Source organism: Siniperca chuatsi, linkage group LG6, assembly GCF_020085105.1.
Source record: "Siniperca chuatsi isolate FFG_IHB_CAS linkage group LG6, ASM2008510v1, whole genome shotgun sequence".
NCBI lineage: Eukaryota > Metazoa > Chordata > Actinopteri > Centrarchiformes > Sinipercidae > Siniperca > Siniperca chuatsi.
Window position 1 is genome coordinate 24,030,299 of NC_058047.1, and position 23,485 is coordinate 24,053,783.

The 23,485-nt window shown below is 43.0% G+C and overlaps 3 protein-coding genes across 10 annotated transcripts in view; 1 reads left to right on the forward strand and 2 right to left on the reverse strand.

Annotated features, from left to right (window-relative positions):
* Nucleotides 1-14,693, forward strand: part of palld (palladin, cytoskeletal associated protein) — a 57,597-nt gene extending 42,904 nt beyond the window's left edge. For 5 of the 7 annotated variants that reach the window (XM_044199752.1, XM_044199754.1, XM_044199753.1 and 2 more), the window contains 12 exons: nucleotides 3,642-4,346; nucleotides 5,217-5,361; nucleotides 5,720-5,821; nucleotides 6,919-6,957; nucleotides 7,878-8,099; nucleotides 8,621-8,770; nucleotides 9,156-9,244; nucleotides 10,347-10,479; nucleotides 12,033-12,240; nucleotides 12,355-12,520; nucleotides 12,686-12,819; nucleotides 12,925-14,693. In XM_044199752.1, coding sequence (XP_044055687.1) covers nucleotides 3,642-4,346; nucleotides 5,217-5,361; nucleotides 5,720-5,821; nucleotides 6,919-6,957; nucleotides 7,878-8,099; nucleotides 8,621-8,770; nucleotides 9,156-9,244; nucleotides 10,347-10,479; nucleotides 12,033-12,240; nucleotides 12,355-12,520; nucleotides 12,686-12,819; nucleotides 12,925-13,085 — 2,254 coding nt within the window. In that variant the 3' untranslated portion in view covers nucleotides 13,086-14,693. The remainder of the gene's footprint in view (nucleotides 1-3,641; nucleotides 4,347-5,216; nucleotides 5,362-5,719; nucleotides 5,822-6,918; nucleotides 6,958-7,877; nucleotides 8,100-8,620; nucleotides 8,771-9,155; nucleotides 9,245-10,346; nucleotides 10,480-12,032; nucleotides 12,241-12,354; nucleotides 12,521-12,685; nucleotides 12,820-12,924) is intronic. The other 2 variants (XM_044199757.1, XM_044199758.1) reach the window with 2 other exon arrangements.
* Nucleotides 14,188-18,267, reverse strand: cbr4 (carbonyl reductase 4). 2 transcript variants are annotated; one of them, XM_044199784.1, is made up of 6 exons: nucleotides 18,124-18,267; nucleotides 17,430-17,578; nucleotides 16,809-16,929; nucleotides 16,585-16,721; nucleotides 16,070-16,204; nucleotides 14,188-15,926 (listed from the first exon to the last, which is right to left on the reverse strand). In XM_044199784.1, the coding sequence occupies exons 2-6, from the start codon at nucleotides 17,572-17,574 to the stop codon at nucleotides 15,748-15,750; spliced, it is 717 nt and encodes a 238-aa protein (XP_044055719.1). In that variant the 5' UTR covers nucleotides 17,575-17,578; nucleotides 18,124-18,267; the 3' UTR covers nucleotides 14,188-15,747. The 2 variants fall into 2 exon arrangements, with proteins under 2 accessions (XP_044055719.1, XP_044055718.1); XM_044199783.1 differs by having other exon boundaries at nucleotides 16,585-16,751.
* A 2,422-nt stretch (nucleotides 18,268-20,689) lies between these two features.
* sh3rf1 (SH3 domain containing ring finger 1) overlaps nucleotides 20,690-23,485 on the reverse strand; it is a 34,672-nt gene continuing 31,876 nt past the window's right edge. The window contains exon 12 of the mRNA XM_044199445.1: nucleotides 20,690-23,481. Within this exon, the coding sequence (XP_044055380.1) occupies nucleotides 23,313-23,481 (169 nt within the window). The 3' untranslated portion in view covers nucleotides 20,690-23,312. The remainder of the gene's footprint in view (nucleotides 23,482-23,485) is intronic.

Here is a 23,485-nt window from a genome sequence, read left to right on the forward strand (position 1 = left end):
GTCTTGCATTTCTCGTGAACACCTGGTCTGAGTCACGGTTTAGTGCAAGCACTGTGTGAAGATCTCAGGCAGGGTTTCCAAGGCCGTGTTTGTGTTGTTGGTGTGATACCAGAGCTCAATTTGACTATTTGGATATCAGTTTTACAAATGGCAAGGTCATGCTGTTACTTAGCCACAGGTGTTTGCGGAAACAAACATACAGTGGTGTAATGGGCCTATAGCCTGAAAGTAGCCAGAATACCCACTAAAGCCTTTCCTTGTTCCACTTGCTGCACAGCCTAGACGATGCCTATGCTTCTAATCTCACTTTTTCTGTTTATAAACACCTACAGAATCTTAAAGAGAACAGGCACGTCCTTAGTTCCCCTCATGTTGTTGTTTACAGAAGGAAACCCCTCATTACTGGCTATGTACACTCAACTACTTCCTGTTCTCCCCCTTGCGTGCTTCCTGTCATCTGCTGGCTGAGTCTAATAAAGCGGCTCCGTCTTTTCAGCCAGCTGCGGAGCTAACGAGATGGGCGGCAGATAAACCTGCGGATGGCTCCCAGCTTGCTCCGATAGGCGGTGGAACAGTGGATGAGTTTCTCACGCACCCCAGGTTGTTATTGTTCAGGAAGCACAAACAAGCAGCACCGAGTAAACATGGCTATTTAAGATGTTGAGGTCTTCATTTATTAAAGCAAGATGCTGCTGGTAGAGACCCTCTGTGTCTGGCACATCTCAGTGTTTAACTGACTGATACATTCTTTCTTTTTTGCCCCATTAAAGAATTTACAGACAGAATCCAGCCTAAAGAAAATATTTTTCAGGATGAAAATGGGAAGACATTACTGCTTTGCCTATTTATACCACCAAAAGTCGGGGCAATGAGGGAGAGAGAGACATAAGAGTAATGCTGTGTTACAGAATGACAGACAGAGGAGTTGGAGCGTTTTCTCTCAGCGAAGCACGGCGCTCTGTGGGCCAGTTGGCTCCGACCAGAACAGCAAAACACAGGGCCGTTGGCATGGCGACAGAGGAACACTTCCCTCCTAATTCAGCCCCGCTCCGCCACAGAGACAAAGAATAAGAGAGCGTGATGGAGGTCTGTTCTGCTTCTCAAGCCATTTGTAGATACTTTATAATGGTTTACACAAGGCGCAGGTTGGGTTTTAGAAGGGGTCGTGCTGTTTTAGAGTACAGCTGGGATGACAAGGTACATAGTGTACGTACTGCGGCCTTGTCCGGCACTTTGTGGTCAAAGCGGTCTGGGCGATCAGAGCTGGAGGCTGCAGGGTCACAGAGTCTGGATGACTCCTGTCCTTTGCTTGATGTAAATCCTTAAGTGGGCCATAAAACTATTCATGCAGCTGCAAATTATACAAGCTGACCTTTTCATGCACTGTCAAATATGAAGCCTGCCAAATGTCTAAACAAGTGGCAAATCTAATCTGATAAAAATTATTATTCTGTTGAATTGTATTTAGATAAGTCATATGTCAGTGCCTTGTAATGCGGATGGATGACTTGATTGTGTATCAACACAAACTTGTTAATACTTCCTGAAATAGGGATATTTTGACCATACTAAGAGAGAGAGTATGTTATGATACAATGCAAAAGGGTTCCACAGCAGCTTGGCTTTGTAATGAATGAAGGTGCTTGTTTAGCCATAGTTGCAGTAAAGTAAAGAGTGCCTTTTAAGGCAAAGGGGTGATGTCAGTTACAGCTGGATAACATCCACTCTGTCTCCTGCTCATACATTTACATACGTTTACCTATGTCAAAAACATAGGTAAACGCTGTAAAGGTCTTTGAGGTCTTTCATGCTGAGGCAGTAAAGCGGTGTGTCGGTTTGAGAGGGATGAGGCTGTGAGGAAATTAAGTGTGTTTCCTCTCTGCTGGAGCAGACGGCCAGGGTGCTCCTGCCTGACACTCCGAGAACACAGCCAAAAAAGGAATCAAACCGCTGCAGTGCGCTGCAAGCCTCTCGAGCTGCCAAACTATTCCTGTAAAAGCACTCTTTTGGTAGAGGCCTGAACAGGAGAGCTTTGGAGAATGTAAAGGAAAAAAATGTATATAGAGAGGAGAACACATTGAATCGATTGTGTGCTCTTGCGGTCAGAGAATTCTTTGAGGAGAGCACCAGGTTGCGACGAGCTGGAATGATCGCAATGGACGCTTTCGAATTAACAACTATTTATTTGGGCATGTGAAGTCTCCTCTGGAGGGGTGCATATGACCAAAATAACTGGCTAGGACAGACTAATCAGTCATGTTGCTGTTGGATTGTGTGGTGGATTTGTTACACTATGCTACATCTGTCAGTTTTGTGAAATATTCACTGGTTTTGTTTGCAAATGTATACGGGGGGAGGCTAACGGGTTTCACTGCATTCTCACAGATGAAAAATAGTCAAAAGACTCCACTGACTGTTAAACATCTGGAAAAGATTTGGGCACATGAACTTGGTCCTGGTGGACTCCTGACAACATGCACCACTGGGATGTACAGTATATTCTGAACAGGCTTCCTATGAAGAACTCATCAGTCTCACATACACATAGCTGTACACTCTGAAGGTTTATAACTTCAACCTTTCCCAAAGACCCATGTCATCCTCCTGATCCTCAAGGAGAGCTTCTAAGAGTTCACTTCTGTCTTGTGGTTTTCAAAGTTAGTCCTTTTTAAAAACCCTCCTGGTGCATGTAGCAGCTTGTTTCAGTGATGCTATGAGAAAATAAAAACTTCAGATTTTGAGCTGATGACGCCACAAAAATTTGACCTCCCACTCTCCCACAATGACATGACAACACAGTGAATCAACCAAGCTGGGGGAGAGACTGGACCACACCTCTGTGAAAAAACACAATGCTTCATCATCAGGACCCTGGCAAAATGACACTGCAACATTACATTTTTGTTTTACTTTCATCACAATGCCATTCAAAGCCACACCTCAACCACGTGGTTTACTTTTCCTATTTCTCAGATAGAAAAACATCATATCTGAGCTCTGCCTCTGCACCGGACCAGTTTACAGTCCATTAGGGTAAACCGCTGCACTGTTAAACAGAGCTTTTTTTCTCACTACTACACTTATCTCCTGATTCTTTTACCATACTTGATGTATTGTCAACAGGCTGGCTTTTTCACAAGTCTTTGTTAAAGGCTGGAGGCTGATAACCTATCAGTCCGTGCTGCTGGTGCAGTGGTTTCCTTTCCAGAACACACACTAACACACACACAATTTGCTATCACCCTCAGACCAGAGGAAAAACAGTTCACTTCAATTCCTGTTGAAAACCTTTGGACTCACGACCACGTGCTGATGTCATCCTCAAAATACTTCTTAGCCAATTATTTTAAATAATTAACATGTTTACAATCCGACGTGTTTCTGCCTTACTCGGCTGTCCCAACACTTTGATTGGCAATCTAACATCTCTGCCTGTTGCGTTCTGACTACAGTTGGATAGAGACCAGGCGATGGTGTCATGCATAAATTGAAAACAGCTGCATGATTTTGTAACATTTTTACAATCTGTTACTTTGTTACAGAGACCCCCTCCCCCATAAAGAATGTAAATTCCTTAAGAAAACATAAGATGACTTTAGTTTCTGTTAACTGTCACTGATGACCATGCTTCTGCTTCGCAGGAACGCATCCCAGCTGAAGCAGCTGCAGGACCAGATTCTATTGGAGCAGCAGGAAGCAGTCAATTGGCAGCAGCAGCAGCAGCAGCAGCAGGAGCAGCAGCACCAGGAAGTCCCGCCTCCACCTCAGCAACCACCTCAGGAAGTGCCTCCACTTGCTCCACCATCTCCACCTCTCCCCCCTCCTCCCTCCTTCCAGGAGTTGGAGAGCAACACAGCCATGCAGGCCAGCACCTTCAACTACGCCCGGCCCAAGCAGTTCATTGCTGCTCAGAGCCCTGGCGGGGCGGGCTATGTCACCCAGTCCTCTGGTTCCTCAGGGTCCAGCCTGTCCTCCCCCCTGTCTCCTCCCACCTCACACAAGCCCTTCAGCAGGGTCACTTTGCCCCCCTTCACCAAGGCCGGCAGCGTGGAGTCCCCGAGCTCTCCTTCCTTCCCGCCTCCACCTCCACCCTTTCTCAGCTCCAGTAACCTGTCCTCTCCATTAGGCCCCGCCCAAGACTTCCCTCCCCCTCCCCCTCCCCCTCCGCCTCCTCCCCCTCTGCCCGTCTCCTTGTCTCCAGCCTACTCAGATATGTCCTCGCCGTTCTCCTCCGTCCCTCCATCTCCAGCCTCCAGCTTCCTGTCCTCAGTGTTGCCCTCCACACCTTCCTCACCCGGCAGTCCTACAGTCAATGCCCTGGGCCTTCCCAAAGGCAACGGGACTGTGTAAGTATCCCTCACATGCACTTTTACAGATAGAGCTTTCTTTACAGTGTCTGTCAAGCTACGTAAGTTTTGTAAGTTCTTTACACACAGAGTCTCTCAGGCGAGTTGAGCTCCCCATCAGGTAAACCTGCTGGCAGCTGGAGGCAGGATGTCTGCTAGATGGAAGATGACATGTTTACATTTTTACACAGCATGTTTACAGGAAGACGCTAACTAAGGAGCCTTTTTAAACACACACAAACCCACACACGTAGACAGAAAAGTGTTCTCAAGGTGCAAGAGCTTTAGCCCCCATAATGCGAGAAAATATACACAAGGACCTCAGAGTGAAAGGTGTGTCAAAATCAAATAAACACTCAGATTTCAGTATTAAAGTTTGCATATACGGTGTACTGGCTGTCAAGATCTATCACTTCACAGAGTTCTTTGTCCAGCTCATATGGACTGCAGGGTTGCTTGATTTTGATTTTGGGCTCTGCATATTGTGTTAGCTGATAACAATATCTTGTTGTGTAGACAATCCTCTTCTGATGGCTGTCCTGGAGCAAGAAATTCAGTTCTTTATCCTCCATCAAGGACATTCCACCTTCAACTCTTTGCCAGTCATTTTTCATCAGCCCCTCACTCACTCCTGCACTCCCCCTCTCACCCTGGCATTCCTGCTGCAGTTGGGAGAGATAAGAAGACACATTGTGGAATGCTATAGCTGGACATGTCCTGATAAGGGTGGATGTGAGCAAGCCAGAGGGGGAGCAAATGGAGCTAGAGAGAAAGAGGAGTTGCGGCGCGTTGAGATAACGTGTGTGCGTCACAGAGCAGAGTGCCACGACTTTAATGTTGACTAATGTTTCCGTTTTGTCCTTCCTTCAGCAAAGCGTTCCCCAGGAAGTCGTCTGTCACCAGGACGCCTCGCATCGCCTCTGACTCGGACATCCAAGGATCCAAGGACGCCGTCATCCAGGACTTGGAGAGAAAATTGCGCTTTAAAGAGGAGCGCATAAGCAATGGTCAACAGGTGTGTGTGTGTGTTAGTGTGTGTTGTAGCCTTTTTCCATTACTGAAACAACTGTGTGTTTGCAGGCAGTTAGAGAATGAGCGTGTTCAGTAACACGTCATTAACACAGATTAACAAGTGTCCCAACGAGTCATACAACTGTGAATGAAAGAAAACAGTTTTACTACCCATGAAAGTGTATCTTAACAAGCTTTTGTGCCATGCACCCTCAAATAAATTCATAATTTTTTCTCCATACATGATTACATCCCTAATTAACACAAGGCTTAGATACAGTAGCTAGCTGATGGTGTGTATAAGTGTGTGTTCTGCAACTCACACACTAACCCCCGCTGACCCCATTAATCCCTGCTTCCAGAGGTTAACCTATGAGGAGAAGATGGCTCGCAGACTGCTGGGGGCTGACAACGCTGCCACAGTCTTAAACACACAGGACACAGAGGAGGAGCCAGTCACACAGGTACGGTGGTTCTTTATTAGGATCCACACACCTGGAGGGGAAAATCACACACACACACTCACCTGAAATCATACAGGCATGGAAACGTTTGACCAACGTGTCTACACCAGCAGTGTTTACCTTTTTTTATCACAAATCCCACTGTTGCATGTATACAACACAAGCACCTTTCTGTTTTCTGTTGCCACACTGATACTTTACTGGTGTCATTCCTATCGTATGACTACTGGCTTTCCTTTATATTCTGTTGAATCAGAGCATACCCTCACCCCCAGTCCCTGTAAACACTGTTGAAGAGCCAGTTATGAAAGCAGGGTATAAACACTGTAAAGTCCTCCAGAGCCCGCCATAAAAAGCTCTGTTTATGCAAACTGGTAGAAACCAGTGTTGTTGCAAACATGCTGCGGAGTAACACTGTTTGAAGGCTTGTGTAGCCATTTGTCTGACTGTGAGCCACCAAAAAGTTCTGTGGAGGTGTCAGAGTGTAGCACCTCCACACAGTGTTAGTTGTTCATTTACAGATGAACTGGTCATTTAAAATTGGGCCACATAATCCACCACAGTAGTAAAGATGAAGCCTTATTTTTTTAAGTTTTCAGTTTTATTGAGTAAAGTTCTTTTAAGCTGTCCAATCACTGTACATACAGCAGAATGACAGTGGACAGAGGTGAAACTGGCTCTGAATGACACAGTATCCTCCGTTAACAGAAAGCACACACTGATAAAGTGAAGTCACAATGCAGATATCATTAACATCACTTGAACACAAGTTGTCAGATGAAATCGAGTTAACACAATCCCAGTGTGATGTAGCCTGTTGGCATGAGGAGCGATCTGATTGGTTGTGGCACTACAGCACTGCATGGCTCTGAGCACAGCTATAAGCCTGGGAATGTGGCTGGGAATGCATCAGTGCCAATGCGTCGTGAGATATCGTATTCTGATACTTAAGCATATGAATTAGAATTTTCTGTTTTGAGAGCAGGTAAGATTGAACATGCACACACACTGAAACACACACAGAATAATGTGTTTCTCACCCTGTGTGATGCACAGTGACAGTACAGCACGCAGACAAAACTTTTTTCTCTCAACAGGAATACAAGTCATCTGACAGAGAATCTTTCCCTCTAAAGGTTTTTGAAACCTTTGTTTCTCTCTGTCACCTTCTTAGTTTTCATTCACTCTGTGTAACATGTCACTGTGTGTAAATGTGCACACAAAGTCACGCTAAAAGCTAGGATGCGTTCACTTTGACCAGAACAGGATCAGGCCTGGGAATTAGCTGATAAGGGAACAAAAGCCAGCTTGTGGTTCCATATTGACTGTGTAGTCCATTCACAGGCAGTTGTGTCTGGTAAACACAACAGAATAGAACTAATTGAGCATGTGTGCTTGGTCTCTGCACCTTTTACAGTTTGTTGTTGCTCAGTATGGGTAGTTTGAATTGATTCAGATAACTAAGCATGTTCAAGCTTGTTCTGTCTGCAGTGCATGCTGTAATGCTCTGCTTTTGACATTTAAGTAGCAATTAAATTATATCTTTAGAAAGGACGGATAATTGAATATTACTTTGTAAGAGTGTAGAAAGGAACATGCTGCAGCAGCTGCCTCGGTACTATTACAGGATAATACCTCGGTAGATCAGGATGGGCCACTTCTGTGATTGCTGTCGTTATGAGTGAGTTCAGGAGGCTAAATGCTGGTTCTGCAGCTGTGCCCGAGGCCTGTCATTATCTGTGTGATGTGTCATCAGACCTTACTGCTTTGCAGATGTTCCCTCTGCCTCAGCGGAACTACAGTGATGAGAGATTGATGAAGATGGTGGGAAGGATGAGTGGCTCATCTGGGCAGAGAGAATTAGAGAATTGGGAGAAAGTTGGTAGTTTGGGTGACAATGAAGACAGGTTAATGGGTGTGTAAAAAATTTGGAATAGGGCTTTCTGCACGCACTTAAGTTTGCTACACGATCACACAAACCTAGTGTAGTATTTCTCTCTCAGTCTTTCTCTAAATATTTTCTCTTTTTCGCTCTCTCTCTCTCTCTGGCACGTAGGAATACAAAGTGTCCAGCTTCGAGCAGCGCCTGATCAGTGAGATTGAATTCCGTCTGGAGCGTTCTCCGGTGGAGGAATCAGACGACGACGTGCAGCACGATGAAGACTCTGCCAGCCAGGGGGTGGCACCATCCTTCGGCCAGAAGCTTAAACACTACAAAGTCTTTGAGGGCATGCCAGTCACCTTCTCCTGCAAGGTCAACGGAGACCCCAAACCAAAGGTGGGAGGTTGTACTGTTCATGTTACTGAAAGAATGTCATCACCCTGAATGATTAGACATAGTTGTTGATGATCCTGTGGCGATTATTAAATATTTGGTCATTTTGAAGCATTTATGATGGCTTGACTTCCTTGCTTGGGAGTTGCTGATGTGTGATGTTGATGATGGAGGGTGTAGATATCATACATATGCTCTGTGTTGTGATAAGGGGAGGCCCTTTGCAAAAACACACACTGGCCTGGGCTGGCTGCCTGGCTCTGTCCACAATAATGGCATGGTGATGACAGGCTTCAGAGATAGAGGTGAAAGAGGGATAAAGCACTGCATTAAAACAGTTTAAAGATGAGAATACATTTTTGTTTAAAATTGAAAATGTGTAATTTCGTCTTCTCCATTCACAGTTTAGGCAGTAAAAGCAAGCATTTTCTTCTGTTATCCACTGATTTTGGTATCAAGGTCAGTCTGTTAAGTCATAACTTGTCTGATAGCTGTCGTCTGTTCTTTCTTATCTTGTGTCACAGGTCTACTGGTTCAAAGATGGCAAGCAAATCTCTAAGAGGAGCGAGCATTACAGGATCAGCCGTGACGCTGATGGAACCTGCTCTCTGCACACTGCTGCAGCCTCACTGGATGATGACGGCAACTACACCATCATGGCAGGCAACCCTGAGGTGAGCAGACGGGTGCAGAGCTCTGGAAAAAACAAAAAAAACATAAAATATTCTACAAAATTCTGCACACCGTATCTTAAAAAAAAACAAAGCACACACGTCTGTTTGGCTGCCCGTTGGAGATGTCAGTGTCCATTAGCGAGAAAATAATGAGTGTCAAGATAATGTCTCCAGCCTGAAGAGGAAGAGGGCGTTAAATGAGACAGGAAATCACTAAAGCCCTCATGAGGGCCCAAAGTTCATATGCTACAGACTTTCTAACAGCCTTTTCCAGCTCTAACACTCACACTTTATTTCCTCCGCCCGGTCTGACTGCTGCTTGTGGTGCAGTGGAGTGTCAACACCTCATAAGCTCCCTCTCTCCGTGTCTCTCTTCCCCTCGCAGGGCAGGGTGAGCTGCACCGGCAGGATGATGGTCCAGGCTGTGAACCAGCGAGGCCGTAGCCAACGCTCCACACCTGGACACATGCGCAGGTGAGGCCTCACTGACTGACAGGAGCGGGAGCAAAGACAAACAGAATACCTCGGTGGTTTATTCACAACCTCGAGCTACTGGCTGGCACATGTGCGGCAGGCTGTTCACCATCTGCACGACGTCTGTACTCACTCATGCTTCCGTGCAGATTTAAAAGTGCGTTGTGCTGACGTAAAGTGTTCCAAGAAGCTGCTATTTACACAAATGTTTGCTGTGAGCTGAATCACAGTTTTTCCTTTGTTGAACTGTCTGTTCAGTAAAGAAAAGTTCAGTGTTAATGAGAGGGAACACCTGTTTGCTCTGTTCTGTTTTTCGTTGCTCTAATGACCTTGTATATACAGTACGCATTCATCCAAGCCCAGATAGAGAAAAAAAGCACAGAAGATCACAGAAGAGCACATAAAAAACCCCACCTGTAATCTGTTATCTGGATGAACACTCCCTGAGCTCAGAGATGTTGTGAGTGACAAGAGAGATCGAGATAACAATCAGTGTCTCCTACTCTCTTTTCTTTTCCCTCCCTGGTTGACATGCAGGCAGTGTGAGTGGTGATGTCGTTGTTGTAGGGCAGAATCACAGGAACACCTATGGGTCATGACCTGCTGTACAGGGTTGAGGGAGGGTTGTTCTCATAGAACAAGAAAGAGCAAGTGGAAGGATGCCAGAGTAGGAAATAAGAAGGCCCAGAAAGATCATATTATGTCTATGAAAGGGGGGATGTATATGAGTGAGCAAGAATGTGGAAAGAAGTATTTGTATTTGAGTATTGAGTATTGCACTCTGTGACTTGAATATTAAAATCCAAACAAGCTTCATTATATACAAATTATACAAATTATATGTGCTTCCCTACAGAGCTTCAAGATTCATGCTCCAAAGGGAGTTTTACATTCAACACGAATGGTTGTGGGCCAATGAAATACTTCAAATTTGTTGATATTTCCTAACAAAATGTCTTTTTTGACAAAATTAAGACATGTTTATGTTAAAATCCCACCTTTTGTGAAATAGAAATGAATTAAGTTGCAAAAATGCTTCAAAAACAAAATCTAGAAGTTGATTTTTAATCCCAAATACTGTACGTTTCCCTCTCTCTATCAGGCCCAGGTCCAGGTCTAGAGACAGCGGTGATGAGAATGATAACATCCAAGAGCGTCACTTCCGCCCCCACTTCCTGCAGGCGCCCGGTGACCTCATTGTTCAGGAGGGTCGACTGTGCCGAATGGACTGCAAGGTAAATAGATACCTCTCACTCCTGTGCAACCTGTGCCAACATGGGTGTACAGTGTGATAAACCGGAGGAAGGAAGGTCGACGTGTCGCCCTGTGGCATCTGAATTAGAGAGAAAGATTAGCTATATTTATCACAATGTGGCTTCCACTGGTAGAAGCTTCATATAAGAAGTCGTTGGAGTGTGTTTTGAGACCGGTGCTGCTTACTGAAGGACATTTTTAAAACTTAAAAGGAGAAAAGACAAATTATACACTAAGTGTTTTGGTCTGGTATGGCATGTCAAGCTATGAACTTTAATGTGAAGAAGACCTTTTTATATATGACCGCAAGTTATGTCAGAATCTGCCATTTTTGCTTTTACTAACCCTCTCCATGTTTACTTACAGTAAGTTTAATCCAATGGGATCTAAAATAGTGGAATGGTTTAGCTAACAGCCAACTTCTGCTTTAAGCTCCTGTGCTTCTATCCTGTAGGTGAACACGGTATCCAATCCATGCTGCTCTTCTTTGATAAAGGAAAGACAGAGATGGTTTAAAATAACTGAGAAATGACTGGAAAGGAAAATGCCCGCACCAAAGAGAATATGTTAATCATAGTAATAGAGAAAGCCATTTCAGATCCGCCCTTTAATTCAGTGTCTGTATTGCTTTCAGGGAGGCTCCGTGTCTGCGCTGCCAAAGAAACATTTCTCTTTCCGTGCATTCCAGTTTCTTTAGAGAATAAAAACTAGTGGAGATGAGGTGTTTCATCACTTCCTTGCATTATGAATGGCTCAAAGCAGACAGGGAGAATACAGAGGTGTCATTTTTCAGGGATTAAGTGGGATCAGGTTTTCCACAATTATTTCCGCTTACACCACTGGTGCTCATTTTATCTTCTTCGTCATCACCTTGCCTCCCTCCAGCCTGCAGAAACTCTTTGAAAACTGGTACATGTAATAAAATAAAACAGACCCACAATTAACTCTCTATAAAAAGACTGCCTTTTTATGCTTGTCAGAAATAAACTGTCTCCATTTCTTCGGAGCCCTTAATGTCAAGGATATTTATAGCAAATATTTATTTCCAGATCATTTGTGGCTTTGCAAACTTTCCATGCTTAAAATGTCACAACTTCTAAAAGTGTATTTGGCCGCTTCCATAAATACTTATCACTGCTTAGTCTACTCTCCTTTGTGATATCTGTGAATACTGTCGTTCATTTGCACATTGTAATACCAAACATATGCATATCCACAGTGGCACATTTTCCAGGTGGGCAGGGTGGAGTAGGTGTTGGGTTTCTCTGCAAAGAGAGACAGGTCTTTTCTCAGTGCAGTTTATTCCCATTACAAAGCGTGCAGGCGACCAGGCTCCTCCAGACAAATAAAACACAGACAGATTAATCAAACACTGTTTTCCTACTCCCAATAAACACACGCTGCCCCCACACAACACATGCAGCTAATATACTCATTTTCTCCAACAAAAACAACCACCCACTGCACTACAAACAAGCATTCACACAACATTCAGTGAATTTGAATGTTTGCTGTGTTCTTTAACCACCTGTAGGTGAGTGGCCTGCCCACTCCTGACCTCATCTGGCAGCTGAACGGACAGACCATCCGCCCTGACTCCGCCCATAAGATGCTGGTGAGGGAAAATGGTGTGCACTCATTGGTCATCGAGCCCGTGACTAGCCGCGACGCGGGCATCTACACCTGCATCGCCAGCAACCGAGCCGGGCAGAACTCCTTTAACCTGGAGCTCATTGTTGCAGGTAAACAGAAACATACAAAACAGTAGCTGACATGTGTGCAGAAGATGGATAGATCGATGGATGTTGGCATGATTTGGACCAAGAAAACATCTCAGTAACACGCTCTTTCCACAGCCAAAGAGATGCACAAGGCCCCTTCATTTGTCGAGAAGCTGCAAAACACAGTTGTGGCTGAGGGTCATCCGGTGCGACTGGAGTGTCGTGTCACAGGGGTTCCCTACCCACAAATCTTCTGGAAAAGGGAGAATGAGTCATTCACTCACAACACAGACAGAATCAGGTAAATGAAAGGCGTAAAATAGCAAACAAAATAGCACTTTAAATATCTTTTGAAGCTTGCTTCATCCTGCATTTGTACCAAATTAAGGGCATTTCCCCCAAAAAATGAACAATAGAATATGTAAATAATCACTTCCCTTAAATTTGTGTCAATTTTCTTTCCCAGTATGCATCAGGACAACTGTGGCTACCTGTGTATGATCATTCAGCCAGCCATGAAAGAAGATGCTGGCTGGTACACTGTGTCAGCCAAGAATGACGCTGGCATTGTATCCAGCACTGCACGCCTCGACGTCCACAGTAAGTTCTGACTCTAAAGCACACACGCTGCTCGTTGAATCAAGCATTTCTTGTGTGGTCCCCCCCTCTCCTCACATCATTAAACCCCCTCTGCTCCGTCCTCAGCTCAGTGGCAGCAGCCTAACTTCCCCAAGCCCAAGAAGGTGCGGCCCTCCACCAGCCGCTACGCCGCACTGACAGAGAGAGGGCTGGACGTGAAGGCAGCCTTCTTCCCCGACTCCAGCCCGCTGCAGCCTGGTGGCCTGGTGGAAAGTGACGACCTGTAGAGACCACAGGCAGGCACGAGGATTACGACGTCACCCAAAAAAAATGCCCAGAAAGCTGGCCTTGCTCCCAACACTCCTGAGACAAATACTTTATGACGGCGACGAGGGGCAGAATATAACCTTGTCCACCTGAGGGACTCTATCATTAATACAGAACTAAAGGGTCGGTGGGCAGAGTAAGCTGGTGCAGCCGTGGTTTTCTTATGTTTTTATAGTATGACACAGCCCATTATATTACAGAATTCATCAAGTTGTTTCCCCAAGCTTCATTTTATCAACTGGACCTGGAAAATGTTTGTGTTTACCACGAGGAAAGACTGTTCATAGATATGCGCTCTCATGTTTCATGAACTGTGCGGTTGACTCTGTCTTGCAAAGGGTTGTCTTTTTAAGTGCCTCTCATGTCTGTAAAGATAAAAAAAAAAAAAAGGTTTAAAAATGAAATGAAACATAGAATTACTATGCATGTTCAAGTGGTGCCATTTGAAATACACAGACTAATACTATATCTATATGTAGCACTCCACCAATTTTGTGTAGAAGTGGGACATGCCGAAGAAGACTTAAAAAGACTAAATGACTCAAAGCATGGTAGCTTTGACGAAGGAGATCACAAACTTTTATTAAGTGGGCTTGTGTAGCACAGTGCTGATATCTACAGTATCTGATTATAGTTGGAGTATCATACAGTTTGCTTACAGATATTGGAAAAGGCCGGGCCTTATAAACAGTATGTTAAGTGTTGTTTTTTTTTGCAAAAAGAAATGAGGTTTGGGAAAAAGAACGCTCACATGTGGATGAGATTTGTTAGTTTGTGGGTGCAGCAGAACTTGAGGAAAGTTGGCTCTTACAGACAAAGGAAGGGACAGCGACAGGAAAAAGCAGGTTTTTTTGATGGACATCAACTTTAATGTGGTAAGTTGACACTCGATAGAAGGATGTGATTGACTGTGGCAGTGGTGAAGATGACAGTTGTATCTTTGGTGATGGCATTTTTGTGATTTTTTTTTTTTCTTTGATGGTTTATTTTAAAAGTGTGAATTGAAATGTTCTCACTCAAGAGAGGGTGCTGTGAAATGTTTCAGTGTATTTGTCACACACATCACAGATTGTCCATTTTATTTTTGTATGAAACAAAAAAAGACTTTACTTTCCCAACAATCTTGACATAAATTATATCAGCAGCCTTTTGTTCACTGATAAAACAATCTTTTCTGTATCATGAAGTTTTATAAATATATTTACAGCCTCAAATCACATTTAGGCTAATGCAAACACAATTTCTTTGCATGTTACTTTTGGACACTTGTAAAGTGCCAAACAACTTTTTCCAGGATGTATAAAAACACAACTTTTTTCCCAGTATTCATGGGTAGAAAACACTCTAAGCTGGTGAAAAGTGAAAGGCAAGGTATATTTATATCTACTATTTTTGTCACCTCTGTAATACTATACAAAGTGGACATCTTTTTCTGTGTCTGTTCAGAGCTTGCATCAGCTGACAGTTACTGTGTTTGCACATTTCTATGCCAATCAATGCCTGTATATGGATTGTTCTCCTGATATTATTTTAGGTTATGAAAGTTAATAAAAATCAAACTCTTCAGAGACAGCGTGAGATGTTTTTACAGACTGGCAGGCTCTTCCTAAAACAATACGAGAATGCCAAAACAAACACATTATCAGTCACATTGGAAATACCATTCTTGCTAAGAATGCTAATCAGAGTATAATCTAACCCAATCCTTTAATAGAAAACACAACATTTAGGATACAAGTGCACATAAAAGAGAGAGAGCACAATCGAAGCTCATTTAAAGTCACGGTCATGACACTTATGGATGGTAACAGCATGTTTCAATGAAAGGAACAAGCAACGCAGCATTTCAAATCTCATCACTTGGCATGACGGTCAACCTCCAACCCCATCCATCCACACTACAGGTCCAGAGCTGTAACCAGACACTCAAAACATTCCCAGAGCTAAAAATACCCCCCCACCTCCACCACTACCTCTAATTTCCTCCAGCTGCAACCCAACATCATCTGGCCCCTCGACAGGCCCCTCCAGAGGTGGGCTTAGGGGGCCGCTGGTGGAGGGGCAACGTGTGCTGGCTGTGAGGGGGTCTCCCGTGGGAGGTGGGGGAACAAAACATGAGCGGGCGCTTTACAGTCATGGAAAAAGACCAACAGCGTTCAATCTACTGATCAAATTTAGGACCTGAGGGCATAGAGGTCTGGACTGGGCCAGACACACTGGAGTCAGCAGTGTTAGTCATGACACCCATCAGGCCACGCCTACTGTGGCCAGACAAAGTGACTCAGCAGAAAGACAGAGCAGCAGGACAGTGGTCCTCTGAAAGATGTGGATTTGTAACAGCCTTTTCGCAACTTGTTCAAAGATTCTGTTTACTCTTTGTGTTTTGCAGCAAGAATTTTGACAAGGAAACAGCAGATAATAAATATTATATATACACCAATCTCCCACTCAGCAACATTCCATTTCAGCCACGAAACCTTGTTAAGTGTAAATGTTCACGTCTCCAACTTCTATGCCTTAAACAAGACATACAATTTTCAAGAAAAGGCAGGGTGAGGCTTTCACCTGTCTCACTGCCATTGTTTTGAGTGGTGAGATAATTCCAGAGGAAGGCCCCATTCCCTACATGACCAGCTGCAGTCCTCCATCCACCACCAGCACCTGTCCTGTAATGTAGGAAGACTCCAAAAGGAAGAGGACAGCCTGGGCGACCTCCTCCGGCACACCAAATCTCCCCAGTGGGATAGAGCGCAACCCGTCTTCCTCCTTCAGCCCTGCGGTCATGTCGGTGCGGATGAAACCTGGAAGCAAGAGAGGGCAGGGACATGAGAAAGACTATAAAAAGGACAAATAAGATCACAGAAACTGAGACAGAAAAAAAAGAAGCCAGAGCAGGTACTGAGAGAAAAGGTGAAGTAAGAAGAAAGATGGAGCTGTACTGTACCTGGAGCCAGCAGGTTAACTCTGACATTGCGTGAAGCGACTTCTTTAGCCAAAGATCGGGTGAAGCCCTCTAGACCGGCTTTACTGGCACTGTAGACACACTGGCCGGCGTTCCCTTTCAGGCCCACAACAGAGCCTTCAAACAACAAACAGAATCCATTAAGACTACTTAGTCTGACAGAAATGTTTCAAAATAAAACACTGGTAGGAAGCAATTATTTGAGGCCATTATGCTTAAAGGATGATAAGAGCCCGGTCCATCAGACCAAGACATTAATACAAATTGAGTCCCAATCAAAAGCATAGCAATCAATAGCATGTTAACTGTGATTTTTAAAAAATCTTCAAACCTGTCACCATTCATCATATAAGATATTTGTAGTAAATGGGCTAAAACATGCAAAAATGTATGTAAATGTAAAATATACCCGAAAGAAGAAATGATGTACACTGCCACCTAGTGATGAAACTGAAAACACTAATCATGGGGGCCACTGGATTCAGAGCTATCAGTACCTATATTAACAATGGCTGCTCCCTGGGTGTGCAGCATGCTGCGCAGTGCTGCCCTGCAGGTCAGCATGGTGCCCAGCAGGTTGGTGTGAAGCAGAGCCAACATGTCCTCCGGCTTGGTCCTCAGTAACAGAGCATCCCTGAACAAACAAACACACACACACAGTGGTCTATGACAACATTATATCCATTTATATATATATATACCCGCTCAAGTGCCTGCTCACCTGTTGATGCCAGCTGCGTTCACAAGATAAGAGATGTTTCCACAGGTGTTCTGGATCGTCTCAAAGGTTTTCTGCACCTCCTGCTCTTTAGAGACATCACAGCTGAGAGCCACGTGGTCAGCTAGAGAGCAGATAAAGAAGGTAGTAGAGTATGTTAATGCTTACAAGACTGCAGTCTGTTCATAACAGCAGCAGGTATTGTAGGTCTACATTTCTTATATTTTATAGCACAAAAGCACAAGATCAGGTACTGTGTGTTTGCACCATCCATGTCAGCATCACATTTCTTTTTGTAGTAACTGCATTCAAAATGTTACCATTTATTTAATTTTACCTGGCTTCTAAAAGAAAATCATTTGTAGCGGGATCAACTTGGGGGGTAATGTAACTGTGACATTTTCTTTAATATCTCAAATTTCATGGTGCCTGCATTGTTGAAGAAAGAAAAAAAAACACCAACAGTGCTTGTACAGTCCATGACTGGAAAGAGAGAGAGTAAAAGAGTGACTGGGCTTTCTGATCAGTATCGGCTCACTGCATGAGGTTTACATCTTGCCTACTGAAACATACATATATGCATGTTTGTGTGCCCATGTTTGTGTGCATATGCAGCTCTATCACCTCCACGTAGTGATGCCACAGTGGAGCGGGCAGCATCTTCGTTCCTGGAGACAACAGCCAACCTGCAGCCCCTCTCTGCCAGCAGGCGGGACACAGCCTTCCCAATGCCCCTGGAGCCCCCGCACACCACTGCCAGCCTGGACATGACACTGCAGGAGAGACACACATCACCACAGGACGGCACCAGTGGGTTTACAACTAGAACAACCATATGGTGCATCTCTGATGATTCTGTACTGTACAATGCCTGCAACTCAAAAACGAATTATAATGAATGTGTGTTGACAAAAACTGCAACAAAACTAACATGTAGCTAATACGTGCAGCTAACACACGCCTAAATGTAAAAAAAAAAATGTATATACCACACATACTGTAGAAGGAACTATAAGGCATAAATACTATAAAGTACAACGACACTACTGACTACCACGCTATAAAACACGGATAATATGCAATGAAGGCGCCCTAATGTTACCTTGAAGTCTATATTAGACTGTAGGAACTCTGTGGGTAACAATGTTTAGGCCTAACAACAGGCTTGTCAACAGAAGCGGCTCAGTGAGGACAGTCTCGGCTCCTGATGGTAGCTGCTTACATTTTAGGGTCATTTTGCTGTCTGGTAATGTTAACAGTTTTTCAGCTAGATAACTATGATTGCATAGTAAAGTTTATAGAGCTGGCTGTCACTTACCTTATTTTCGACTGTTATTTTCCGTCTGACAAAACTTTTATTGAGTGAAAAAAGACTGAACAACAGGGGCTCATGGACGTCGCCATGTTTCTATTCGGTGTTGTTGCGTTGCTTGTCATTGGTCGATAGATGGCGCAGTGGACACACAGCACACAGCGGAGTACAGGACCGGTTCGGACTGTCACTGTTTTCCCGTCTTCGTCAAGGTTTGTGTAGTTTTTGTGAAAGCCTCTAAGCAGCCAAAGTAGGCTACACGTTAATATTTGTCTACGTGGACTCCAAACACCACAACAACCTGACATTGTCTCAGTGAAAGTTACCAGTTCACTAGTCATATAAATAGTCCAGTAAATTTAAAAGGCCAGTAAAATTTTTACACAGTATTTCCTTGAATATGTGTCTGCAATTGACAATTTGGAAAAGGAAGCACAGTCTAGCTAACACATTACTGGAACTGCAAAGGTCAAGGGCATGTGTTTTTACATTACTGCTGTTGGAAGTGAGTGCATTGCCCAAGTCTTTAGTGTCCTTACTGTACTTTATTAGTATCATAATTTTCCTACAATGTCTTTTCAATATGGAGGCTGCGATATTTGTGTAAGAATACTCTTCTTTCACAGGAATAATTCACAGTTCTATCTGGGTTCATTTTTAGAAGATGAGCTATTTATACTGACACATGGTTGTGCAGAGTGCTCTATGCCGCACAATGACATAACTCATTGATTGCTAATTGCAGTCATTCATTCTCCTGTCCTTTTGCTTAATGTATCGTTGTTCCCCATGGAAACATATTTCACCAGGAAAGCAAATCTGTCACTGGTGTGCAAAAAAAAAAAGTGAGTGATGTTGAGAGTGGGTGGCCTTACTTGGCCTACACCTGGACGGTCCATCAGACCAAGACATTCTGCAGGATTGATTTGCTGGGGTTAAATCACATTCACAACCTGCGCCGGAGTGGACCTGAGACACTGAGCCTTACAGTATGAATCATTTCCATGCTGCAGCAGAAAAATACAACCACAAACAGTATAAATTGCTTAAAATGTTATTAGTCCTTACCACAATGCTCATTAACAAACTGTTTCTGTGTGTCAGAGAGAGCAATAGAACTTGATTTATATTCAGATCACCTTTCTGAACACCAAGACATTATTTCCCTTTCACACCTTAGTGATCTAATGATACTTGCCAACAGAACCGTATTTTGCACTACTCATGCACAAACACATGAATGTGCGCACAGGTATGCACATATACACGCAAGATATTACTATTCAATACTGAGCCTTGGTTCAGACCTGCATGACATAATTTTATGAAGGTACACCTTTTTTACTCATTATTACTATAACTGAGCCATCTAAAATCCCAATAACTGGAGTCTTTGAATTTGGTTCTAGTAATGAAGTGGGGACATTTTCCTGAACATGTATTAGTTATTGTGAAATCTCTGAAATACCAATGCATACTGAACTCTATTCAAGGAAGCCAGTCTGTTATCTAGTACAGTAAAGGGTTCAAGGAGAACTTGACTGACACTCCTTTCACTGGGTTGACCTGAAACGGCTGACACACCCTAAGCTTAAACATTGTCAAGAAATTCTTGACCTTGAGCCTCCTGAACTGTTGACAGCCCTTGTAGCTATGAATATTGACGTTTACCTAATGTGTTGACACGTAGCTTTTCTTACATTTACTCACATGCATGTCATTCAAATATCCACCTTCCACACTCGTATTAATTCACACGCAACTCACAGTTCTGCTGGACAGTGATGATCTTTCATCCAATCCAGCATTTGTAACTCATCTACCAAAGTAAAACAAGCCAAGTGGACAAAGAATATGAAGCAAATGTTATCAATTCAGACAGAATGATTTAACTAAACATATTCTTTTGCAAAATAAATGTACTCGTTTTTATTGTTCCTGCTCAGTGTAGTCTTATGCTCATACATTGGAATAACTTATTTCCATGGTAACCTATCCTCTGCAGGGAACTGTGTGCAGCACAATGACCTCTCTGGGTGCTTGTCAGTTCCTGTCAGTGTCTCCCAGCTGAACACACTGGGAAGGGCTCACCTCTCTTTGCAACGCTCTGCACTGCTGTAAAGTCACGGGAGAAGCTCTTCTACTGCGAGAGCCTTTTATTCCTGGAGACATTAATGACCACATGTACCGTGACTTAACCCAAACACATTTAATTAGGAACAACTGTCTTTTTACTCTTAATTTGTATACTTTCAGTCAAACTCTGAACCTGTGCGTCTTAGGCCATCCAAGCTTTGTGAGAAGGAGAGAGAGAAGAGAAAAAGGGGCAAGGAGTACTCAGTCCTGTTAACAGCGGTCTATGTCTTTGATAATAAATATTATAAAGAGTACAGTCTAGACCTGCTCTATAGGAAAAGTACAATGAGATAACTTCTGTTATGAATTGGTGCTATATAAATAAATAAAAATAAAATAATGCTCCTGGTTAGACAGTTCTGCCCTGGCTGCAAGTAGCCAAAATAACACAAGTCACTACATCACTGTCATGAAACAATGACTGAGCCTGAGGAAATTATGGAAACCATTAGATTTTATTGTTATAGAGATTTTTACAAAATGTGCTATTCCCTCAAATACTTCAGAATGTTTTTTTCACATAGACTTGTGCCAAATAGGTTGATTTCAGTTTCACCATTTTCAGACATACAGACTAAATACAAAGAAAACAAAAACAAAAATCAAGTAAGTCACCTTGGCATGAGGAAAATCTGTTAAGTTGAATCAAGCAAACTTAAGTTGCCATGTGTTCCAATAAATGAAAATATAGTTTATTAACTGTTGTAAGAAATGCTTCATGTTTTGAGAACTGTGCAGCCTATGCATGAACAATATGTAAGAGAAGTCAGTATGATTAGAAATGTTATGATAGTGCATAAATGTGTACATCTGTGAAGGAGTAAGTCTGATGTGTATATTAAAGGCTTACCAGTGAAATGAAAAGACACTCAGAGTAACAGTTTAGCATATAGCCTGAGGTTGGTGTGGTGATTGCCAAGACAACAATGCAACATATCAGATTAATTCTACATAAGTACCAATTCAGAAAGACAAAAAAGGGCCCTAACAGTGATTTGTACCATCCTTTTCCACACACTCTCCAAATTTCAAACGAACAACAACATATTCCAGCAGTCAGTTACACAGTGGTCCCCCTCAATTAACAACAAAAGACAAAAAAAAAAAACACACTTGAAACTCTGGGTCCAAGTCAGTAAGTTAATTCATTCTAAAAGCCAAATTTGGCACAATTCAGTGATTGGCTCAACTTTAAAGTGTTTAAATACCCCCTCAGACCTCATAGGACTTGCTGAAGATCAGAGGAATAAGTCACATTACATTAAACATTGGGTCCACTGAAGCAGGAGGGGTCAGTCTATAATGTTACCTAACAATACCTTTACTTTGGAGAATTTCATTCATTTATCCAATGTATTTTAGAGAATACATTAGGAAAAGAAGAATGTTAAGATATTTGATCTGATGACAGAAACTGGTTTTCATTCTCCAAAGTATTCATTCTAAAACTGCCCATTCTTTGTTTTATGTTTAACAAGTACCAAAACTACGACCATATCCCCTCCAATCACAAAGAAATCTTACAGTAATTCAAGTCAATACAACACTTAACATTAAAAACTTTGTATAGATGTAATGTACAACAAAACCTAAACACCAAAAAAAAAAAAAAAAAAAATCAAGGGGGTCAAAGTGATTGATTTCAATAAAACCTTATCTTTCAAGATTCAACTGAATTACAACACTACACATCTCTCCCTGTGGAGTGATACAATGATATGTTACTTTAGGCAAACATTCTGTGCTTTAGCTAGCTGTATTTTTATTGCCACAAGTCACATTAGGAATGAGTTATAGTGTATAAAAACTGCCTGCCAAAGGGTGAGTGCCTTACTGTGTGTCCAGGTTAGTTATAGAGAGAGACTCTCTAAGAGCAGCAGATGTCAGCCTCTGTGGAATTTGTAAAAAACATAAATATACACTGAAATAGAATCTGTTGTGCACTGTTACTGAAATGTTATGTCGCTCTTGTGATGTAGAGCTACGTCTGGGTTTGGCTATTGCCGAGGGGTTAGGAGAGAAGCTACTCTGGTCAGTAAATACAAACAAGGTACAAAGTAAGAATATTTGACCACAAAAACTATCTTGGAGTGTGTTTTCTGCATATTAAATAACCAAACAGTCCTGCGACGCATCTATCACCACTTTGTCTCCTGCAGAAGGCTTTGTTAAGCGCATGCAAATATTCAATCCCTACAGGTAACATTCCTTAGCACTTCAGCCTCAGCCACATCAGAAGACAAAACTGGAGGCCTGTGAATGGCCCAGCGAAATATTTCGTGATGTGCAATGTTCACATGGCTGTGAATTGTAGCTAGAGTACTCGAATGTGCAACACGGCAGATCTCTCTTATGATCCACAGGTTTAGGTAATGCCTTTAGAGCTGCGGAGGTATCCTTTTTCCTACTATGCAGCACAAGTGATGATGACACTGCTCATTTGTTCTAGTCTGCTGCATCTGATATACCTACTCATATCTCATATCTGCTGAGAGTTTGAAATAATGGTAAAACTTTTATCAGCAGTCAGAGGGAGAAACGTATAAGTATACATGGGATAAGGCATGTGCCAGCTTAATCCCTTAATGTGTTGCACTACAAAAAGGCCAATCTATGAAATAAGTTAAAATGTGTAATATATCTATATCAACAGCTCATACTGGTCGTTTTAGGACTATCATCTTTGTGTCCTTATGTACAATAAAGTGAGGAACAGTACAAGGCACACATTTAACAGCTGAATTGTTACAAAGATATAAATAACCAACAAAAAGGAAAAGTTCATGAGTAGTGTGCTCTCCTCTAACTCTGTCCACTGTGCTTTAAATGACAACATGTTCTGTTCTTCTCTGCAGCTCTCTCAGGTGCCACTACCAATCTTTTTCAGTGACCAGAGCCACATTGGGCTCTAAGGAGTTAAAGTATCAATATGATGGTCCTGTCCCGGCAACCTTGCGAGTGCTGATCCGTTTTGTTTGCACGGTGACACACTGTAGCGAGGCTGGCAGCGGTCAGCTAGGTCATGGTGGTGGTGACTGTGGTTCACTGTAGTGTGTATGTCAGATGCTGTCTACAAAGCTGCCAGGGAACAGTCCGGTCCTGCCGTTCCTCTGCAGTGTGCCTTTGAACCAGCCGTCTTCCCTCTTCCTGTGAACAAACACAATGTCGCCCTCCTTAAGTTCCAGCTCAGCCTCGCTCTGGGGAGGATATGATACCACCACCCTGTACCTGG